Source organism: Myotis lucifugus, unplaced genomic scaffold, assembly GCF_000147115.1.
Source record: "Myotis lucifugus unplaced genomic scaffold, Myoluc2.0 scaffold_23, whole genome shotgun sequence".
NCBI classification, from domain to species: Eukaryota; Metazoa; Chordata; class Mammalia; order Chiroptera; family Vespertilionidae; genus Myotis; species Myotis lucifugus.
In genome coordinates this window covers 1,330,561-1,339,369 of record NW_005871071.1, presented here as the reverse complement: position 1 = coordinate 1,339,369, position 8,809 = coordinate 1,330,561, and the positions used below count along the sequence as shown (strand labels likewise).

Genomic DNA, 8,809 nt, shown 5'->3' with positions numbered 1-8,809 from the left:
GGGTTCAGGCAGCTAATGAGGGAAAGACCATCATAACAAGACTGTGGAAGAGTTCTTAGAGGAAGGTGGACCCGGGGTTATCTTTGAAGAAAGGGTATGATTCAGACAAACTAAGAGGAGTGGGAAAGGAATCCTAGAAAGAACGAATGGTGTGAACCAGGGCTGGGAGGTAGGAGCAGGAATAGATGGCTATGGCTTGATCAGGGTTCTGGTTTCCTCACAGGATTAATAGGACCAGTAGGTTGAGAGTTTTGGATGGACTCTATCCTGACAGCACTGGGGAGCCACCAAAGGTTATTGAACAGAACAGTGCAGCGTTCACAGGGATCTGGGAGTCATGTGGCCGGGGTGGGAGTAGGACAGGAAGGGAGACCTGGAGGGGCCTCACCTGGGCTGTTCTGAGGGACAGAGGACAGGAAAGGCAGCGTGAGATCAAACATCCTATCCTTTCCACGTTGTCCCCCTCTTTCTCCTGTATGCATCTGGTGCTCAATCAATGCTGGCCACATTATTTCTGAATTTCCAGCCTTTCTAAGGCCATTGTTTCCTGTATGTGCTTAGGATATCATTGTTCAAACTGATGCATTCAGGGAATCCTAACTGAGAGACAAGTTTTTCAAACCTTTGCATGTTCAGGTTTTGTTTTGAAATCTGACTAGCATGAAGGAGAGGGATGGGTTTGGATTTGGTGAAATGATTTCTTTTACAAAACAAAGATGAGTGTTTGTTTTCTCACCCAAATACAGTTTCACCTAATACAGGGGGGCGGTTTCTGATTGACTTAACTTTGAAGGAAAATTCAATTAAATAGAGGTGTTTTTTTGGCTTTGCTCGGTTTAAATCTAGAGAATCCTTTTTTTCTCTTCTTCCTCCAAAGCCATTTTTGACAGTTACCACCTTACTGAGGATTCCCCAGGTGCTGGGTGCTGTGCCTGGGCCTTGCGTTGGCTTTCAAACGCCAGAGAGGCCAAGGCACTACCTAGGGCAATGGTTCTCAACCTGTGGGTCGCGACCCCTTTGGCGGTCGAACGACCCTTTCACAGGGGTCGCCTAAGACCATCCTGCATATCAGATATTTACATTACGATTCATAACAGTAGCAACATTACAGTTATGAAGTAGCAACGAAAATAATTTTATGGTTGGGTCACAACATGAGGAACTGTATTTAAAGGGCCAGAAGGTTGAGAACCACTGACCTAGGGTCACACAGCGTGTAAGAGGCGGAGCCAAGGTTTGACTCCAAAGTCGACTGCCTCCCACCTGTTCCCATCATCCCAGCACCAGACTGTAAGAGTAACCTCCCCCAATACATTTGGGGTCTCTGTTCCCAAGTTAAAAATCATGCCATGCGGTCTCTTAATATGGCTGAAGATTTACGTTCACCTGTTCCTCTCCTCTCTCCTCATGAGTCCAGGACCCAGATGGCAAAAAGAGGCCCTGCTTGGTGTGTTTTAAATGAGTTCGCTGTTCTAGCTCCTGGGCACTGCTCTGTCATCGCTGTGGCTGAGTGCACACAGGTAGCAGTGAGCTGGGCCTGAATGGAGAGACGTTTGCTTGGCGGAGAAGCAAAGATGACCCAGCCCAGTGGGAAGATGACTCTTCCCACCCAGGCAGCTGGCAGGCAGGATGAAATAGACCAACTTGGGAGCTTCCAGGGGCTACTCGGTTGCCTTGGCAAAGTCTCGGGCTTCTGCAGTCACCTCAAGGAACTGCTCCCCAGTGCCGGCCCCCACCTGCTCCTTGGTCTGCACCAGGGGTGCAGCCACCAGGGTAGGGGACTGGGAAATATAGGGGTCCATCCAGGCAGTCAGTGAGTGAGAGATCAAAACGGGATTTCTTTCTTTCTTTTCATTAAAATAATCCTATTCCCAGAACTGCCTCCTATGATACCAGCTGTTCAAAACCCTAATGTTTACAGTTGGTTTTGGGTTAATGGTCATTTTCCTTTCTGGTGACTGAGTATCATTTTAATGCCAGCGAGGAGTGCAGGCTCACCAGCCTTTCCCGCCCAATGGTACACACAGGTGATGGGGTTAAATATTGTTATTAGCAATCCTAAGTACCTCTGGCTTTTCATTAACCCAGAAGGCAGCTGCTTCTAATCCCGAGAGCTGGCTCAGGTCACGGGTGCCTCCGCCCTAAAACCCATTGGCATGCGATGCTGTTATTCTGATCCCAGTGCTCAGGGTGCAGCATTCGCGCAGCCCAGCTGTGGTGAACGGCTGCCTCCAGCTCCCGTTCCGGTTTTAATTTGACGGGAAAGTTTTCACTTGGTCTATTTAATATAGCTGATGGGTAAACAGCACGTGAAGCGCTGAGCTTATGTAAACCTGTTTTCCCAGCCTCAGAGTCACTTCCCTGTTCCAAAGGAGGAAACTGGCGCGGCCAGAGGCTGCTGTTGTCTTGCGTGTGGGCTCGGGAGATTTGGAATATCCCAGTTCCTCGGGCCACTCCTGGGGGCCCCGGGATCTGGCGTACGGTCCAGCCCATCCTCGGGAACATCACATGACGTGCCTTGTACGAGGCTCCGCATGGCAGGTTTATTTTAGGATTTAGTGTCGGGCTGTCCTTTGTGAAGAGTTGCAGGAAGCCTATCACGTTTGCCAAAAACCTGGGTTTCCAAAAGCCTCAAGAGAAATGGGCCGCCTGGTTCTAGTAACTGTTAGGTTTTATGGCTACACATGTGTTCCTTCCTCTTCTACACTCTGATCTACCTGATACTTCCATTTTAATAGCCATCTTTGAGGGGCTGAGCGGAGAGAAGTATTTATTGTTTGTTTTGTGTTTTTCTTTGGAGAGGCACCCTCTGCCTGGGGCTCTCCAGGGGGGTCTGGAACCCGTGGAGGCCCCCCTGATGCTGCTCCCCAGGCTCCTCTCCCCCGGAGGCCCGCTTCCTGGCGGGTCCAGAGCTTTCAGTTCAGGCCACTGGGGGAGCAAGACCTGGTCAGTGGTTTGACTTCGCAGGGTTTTCCCTGAACCCCGCCCAGGCCCAGTGCTGTGTGTCTGCTTGGCGATCCTTGAGTCCCTCCTCATAGACATGGCTTTCTCTTGGGCTCCAAAGTCCTCGCAGAGCTCCCCCTCTTTGTAGGGGCTGCTTTTCCTGAGAGCCCTGGGCCTACAGGTTTGCTGAGAGGGAGAAAAGGAACGTAGGACTTTCAACCAGAAAGCCTGGACTAGAATCCCAGATTAGAACTCCACCGATTCTGAGTCGTCCACCTGGAAGTGGGGGTGACCGCATCCGCCTCAGAGAGTGCGGGAGGATTAATGGGCTCCCAGCAGGCACTCCCAGTCGCTCAGCGCCTGTCTCAGGGCCTCTTCCCTTTCCGTCCTTCCCTCCTCTGTCCTGGCCCTCGGGCTGGAGCACAGCTGCGGCAGTCACCCGACCCCCAAAAGCAGATGCTGTACAGCTGCAATGAGACCCTTGCCTCTGCGCTGCCGGTCTTTTATGGTCTCTTGGCGTTTTGTGGCCTCACATCCCACAGCAATGAAATTTCTAAATTTCGTTCTCTCTCTACAGGCCTCCAGTTCTTCCTTACCCTTCACTTTTGGGAAAATAACCTCCCTCTCCCTTCTTCCCTCCTCTTCCCCTCCCTCCTTCCCTCTCTCCCTCCCTCTGAGCCAGAGGAGCCTGCCCCCTCCATCCCCCCAGCTCTGAGTGCAGGGCATCTCCCCTGCCACCCCCTCTGTGCCCTCTGGTTGAGGCTGTCATCTTGTCCCGCCTCGGGGGTTCCAGAGGGGAGGGGCCTCCCCACCTCTGCAGCCTGGTTCCCTCTGTGCCGAGCCTCCCAGAGCGAACTTCTTGCCCAGCCAGATGCTTTCCCGCTCCTTCTGCCTGACCTACCTCAGTCCTCACCCCTCTCCGCTTTTGGGACGGGTCCGTGTCCTGCTTTTCTCTGTCTCCCCTAATGGGGTGGAGTGGGGAGGGCTCCCCAGGCAGGGCTCTGGATCCCCCTCCTTCTTCATGCGTCTCCTTGGTGAGCTCATCTGTCCTGTGGCTTCATGTGGCGCCACCCAGTCTCCACACCTGCACCTGCAGCCGCTCCTGGACCCTCGGGGTGAAGGGGACAGTAACTTACCTCCTTCCTGGGAGCTGGGTTAAATGAGTAACTGTCACACTGCTCTAGACTTACTTTAGTAGGTGCAGTAGAGGTGTTCGCTGCTGCCACCTGTGTGTGGGCCCCGAGTGACTGCCCCTGTCTGCCTCCCCCTGATCTCTTAACCTGTGCCCTGATGCCGCATGACAACTTGGTCCTTCCAACTCTCCCAGCAGCCCCTCCTCTCTCTGACCTCCTGCTCCTTCTCATCGGGGTCCCCGTTTGGAAAGCCGCAGTTCCTCTCCTGCCCCCTTCCCCACCCTGCCTGACGCGGACACTCAGTTAGGTCTCAGGTAGGGTCCCTTTCTCTGGAGAATTTGCCTGGCCTCTATGTCTGGCTTGTGGCCACTGCTGTGCACCAGCACCCTGCCCTTCCCATTGCAGTGACACTGACCAGGATGAGCCCGTTTGTCCCCCACGAGGCTGTAATCCGGGTGGGTGCTCTGTCGGTCTCTTTGTCACAGTGTCCCAGGGCCGACAGTACAGTCTGAACAAACAGACGAACCCACCCATCCTTCCAGGCCACCCGGTGCCAGCACACAGTGTGTGCTCACAAACACACTCACCTCTCACCTGGACAGAGCAGGTCTGTTCAGGGGGCCACTCCCAAATGTGTGGAGAGCCTGCGGATGGAGGCGGGGGCCTCTGGCTTCCTCGGAAGGGGAGCTGCCCAGCACCCCAAAACGGGGAGGATGCTAACATGTGCTTTCACGGTTGTAGGCCAGCTCCAAGGGCCTCATAGGCATCCCGTTACGTTTGTTGTTTTAGGAACTTGAAGTCTGCCTCCCAGAGGTGAGATGACCAAGGTCACAACAGGGGAAGGGAAGCTAGGCCGCTGGTCTGGCCTGTTAATTACTTCCCATCGCAGTGAAAGTTTAACCGTGTCCTCAGTGAGGCCCGGCCTGTGCCCAGGGCTGTGAACAGAACATACTCTCCCGAGGAGCACGTCATGGTCCCGTGGCCCAGCCATGCGGACGCCCGCCCTGCGTGGTGTCGTCGGCTGGCTCAGCCACGCTCGGAGTGGGGCTGTGAGCCCACATTCGTTACCGTGACTTTGTGCTCATACAGAAGTTACAGGCATCCTCCGGCACCCCTTCCCACCATGTGACTCCGAGGGCTCTGGGCCAGGAGGAGTGGGAACGGGCCGCAGGTGAGTTTTACCTGCTCTGCCCGCTGACCCCTGGCATGGCTGGCATTGTGCCCTGGTGTGCACAGCCCGGAGGGGACTGCCTGCCTCCCCGAGTCTTGGGTTGTATGTGGCAGCTGTAGTTGAACCATAGGTCTGTTTGAAGCCCTTTCACTGAGTTGGTCGCAGAGGTTCTCAACCTGTGGGTCGCGACCCTTTCACAGGGGTCGCCTAAGACCATCGGAAAACACATATATAATTACATATTATTTTTGTGATTAATCACTATGCTTTAATTATGTTCAATTTGTAACAATGAAATTGGGGGTCACCACAACATGAGGAACTGCATTAAAGGGTCGCGGCATTAGGAAGGTTGAGAACCACTGGGAGAAAGCAGGTGGCCTGGTGGGCAGTGAGCAGTGGGTCTGGCCCAGGTCCTAGTCCTGTTTCCTCCAGCATGTGTGTAACTGCCCTGGGCCTCCCTGTCCTCTGCTGGAATGTTCTGGGCCCCTATGACATAAAAGTCTGCCGGGAAGAAATGCAAAAATGTGAGCGTTATATTATTTTTACTTTTTGGACCATAAGGGTACCCTGTCACTCGTGGGTAGAGTCCCAGCTTCCCCCTTGTGCTCTCAGAGGCCTTGATGTCCAGGCCCTGCCCATTGCCTGTCTCATTCCTTATTGCTCCCTGTCGCCCGCTCTGGGCCAGCCACACCACACTGGTCGGGACAGGGTAGATGGGAGCAGGTGCAAGCTAGGCCCCGTGTGGTGGTGTCTCCTCGAACTATTTCTAGGACCCTCAGGTCTTGTCTCCAGGTGGGGACAGGGTGAGCTCATCTTTTACTCACCAGGGAGCCTGTCCCGGTGGTGAAAATCCAACTGGAGGCCAGGCTGTTATAAATGCTCCCCAGGCCGCAGGGACCCCTGCATGTACACCTCCTACCCAGGCTGGACCCCAACCTTAAGAAGGAAGGCACAGTCTTATTTCCTGGTTCCTCTGGACAGTGCTGGGAGCAGGTCTGGGGCCCCGCCTCTGGTGGACAGCCCTGGGAGCGGGTCTGGGGCCCCGCCTCTGGTGGACAGTCCTGGGAGCGGGTCTGGGGCCCCGCCTCTGGTGGACAGTCCTGGGAACAGGTCTGGGGCCCCGCCTCTGGTGGACAGCCCTGGGAGCAGGTCTGGGGCCCCGCCTCTGATGGACAGACCTGGAAGCAGGTCTGGGGCCCCGCCTCTGGTGGACAGCCCTGGGAGCAGGTCTGGGGCCCCGCCTCTGGTGGACAGCCCTGGGAGCAGGTCTGGGGCCCCGCCTCTGGTGGACAGCCCTGGGAGCAGGTCTGGGGCCCCGCCTCTGATGGACAGTGCTGGGAGCAGGTCTGGGGCCCCGCCTCTGGTGGACAGACCTGGGAGCGGGTCTGGGGCCCCGCCTCTGGTGGACAGCCCTGGGAGCAGGTCTGGGGCCCCGCCTCTGATGGACAGTGCTGGGAGCAGGTCTGGAGCCGCTGCCTATGACACTCTGTGCATTGCCGCCAAAGCCGCCTGGAGATGAGAAACAGAGGTGCGGAATGTCGGGGCAGACGACTGGATTTCTTGATGCTGCCCGGCGAGGCTCCTTTCCTGTTAATATAGAAGAAATCCTAAGTAACACGTGGCCTTTGCCAGCTCACCTGGAGCTGCCCTGTGTTCTTGCCGACTTCTGTTTCTGGCATAAGAAGGGGGAAATCTCACAGCGTTTGCGTGTGCTAACTGTGGAAGCCTTTCTGTGGTTGGAACTTGTAAAACAGCAGTCGGGGCTCCGGGAACACCAGCTCCGCCTACTACCAGTTGTGTAGTTTTCGGGCAAGTTGGTGACTGACTTGTCCCAGTTTGCCTGGGACTGTCCCAGCTTTAGCCTTGAAAGTCCTGTGTCCTGAGCACCTCTTGGTCCTGGGCAAGCCGGGATGGTTGGTCACGGTACAACTTGGATCGTGGATGTAATAGGATAGTGCGTGTGGAGTGCTCGGCAGGTGCCTCCGTTTTTAGAGCTGCTGTCATAAAGGGCCCAGAACCACAAAAGTTTATTGTCTCGGTTCTGGAGGCCGAGGTCTGAAATCACAGTGTCCGCAGGGCCGTGCTCCCTCTGGACCCCTGCTGGCCGCTTCCTGGCTTCCGGGAGTTTGCTGGCAGTCTCTGCTGTTCCCGGACGTGTTGATGCCTCATTGTAATCCGCCGTCTTCACATGGCGCTCTTCCTGCACCCCTGTCCCGGCCTCCCAATTTCCCCTTTCATAGGGCCCATCATATTGGCTTAGGGCCCACTTCATTTTTACTTGGTTTCCTCTGTAAAGACCCTGTTTGAAAGGAAGTCACATCTGCGGCACCGAGGGTGGCGGTCAGGACTTCAGTGTATCTTTTGGGGGACACAGTTTGACTCACAGCAGCAGGGTCAGCTATGGACTATCATTGCTATTTGTATTGTTATCTTCGCAATTGTCGAGAAACAAGAACATGGAAGACACAGCTCCTGCACCCAGGAAGGGAAAAGGCGGGAGTCCCCGCAATGTCACAGAGAGGAGCTGGCTGGTGATTGGAATTCCGTGTCTGAGCCATTTCAGTGCAAAGGCTCTGGCACAACCCCTCTAACCCCGGCTTTTGCTGTTTGGTGTAGATGGAGCAGATGAGGAACGAGCTGCTTCAGGAGAGAGCTGTGAGGCAAGACTTGGAGTGTGACAAGATTTCCCTGGAGAGACAGGTGAGGGCAGCTGGCCCCCTGAGCCCTCCCCACCCCTCCTTTGCACAGCATGCAGAGATGACGGGGCCAACCTTGCCCAAGAGAGGTATTTCTAAAACCATCTCCAGCGAGAATTTTCTCATAATATTAAATGTGCTTGGAAGTTTACAGCTGGGGGAGGTGGCATTGCAAGTGTTTTCTAGTTGCTAAAATGGGCTAAATTCTAATGGAAAGGGAAAAATAAAGAACTAGTGTTATCAAACACGAGTTGCTAACCAAGCTTACTTACTCATTATTTCTTTCACATGCTGTTCATGTAAGTTCTTCACTGAAAATGATGTGTGATATTGGGGAAGGGGCCTATTTCTCCTGCCAATAGGTTTATGAGAGGCCAAGGTCATTTGTCTGATAAGAGTCCTAGGCCATGGCAAAGATTTCACTCAGGCTTATATGCGAATGGGATAGAATCTCTCCTTTTGGCCTGACAGGGCTGGGGTGCCAAGCCATTCCCTGGAAACATCCCTGGTTCCCCAGGTCCCCCGGGTCACCCGTCCTGGTGGGGGAAGCAGGCTCATCGCGGTCACTGACCGAACGCTGGCTCCACCTGTGATCTGCTCTGCAGAGTGTGAGGTGGACACACAGCCCCTCACTGTCTCCCTGTCTGATTCCAGAACAAGGACTTAAAGAGCCGGATTATGCACCTGGAAGGTTCCTACCGGTCCAGCAAAGAGGGGCTGGTGGTGCAGTTGGAGGCCAGGATCGCGGAGCTGGAGGACCGGCTGGAGAGCGAGGAGAGGTGAGCCTGCCCAGCCGTGGTGCGAGGCCTGGCGGGCGGTGGGCATCGCATTGCATCTTCCCCGAGGCCTTCATGTGAGGAGGG

General features: G+C 54.9%; 1 protein-coding gene across 2 annotated transcripts in view; it reads left to right on the top strand.

Moving 5' to 3' along the window:
- The window catches only part of CGNL1 (cingulin like 1), a 135,077-nt gene that overhangs the window by 123,452 nt on the left and 2,816 nt on the right, over window positions 1–8,809 (top strand). For both annotated transcript variants that reach the window (XM_023751608.1, XM_006085909.3), the window contains exons 15-16: window positions 7,867–7,950; window positions 8,601–8,725. In XM_023751608.1, the coding sequence (XP_023607376.1) occupies window positions 7,867–7,950; window positions 8,601–8,725 (209 nt within the window). The remainder of the gene's footprint in view (window positions 1–7,866; window positions 7,951–8,600; window positions 8,726–8,809) is intronic.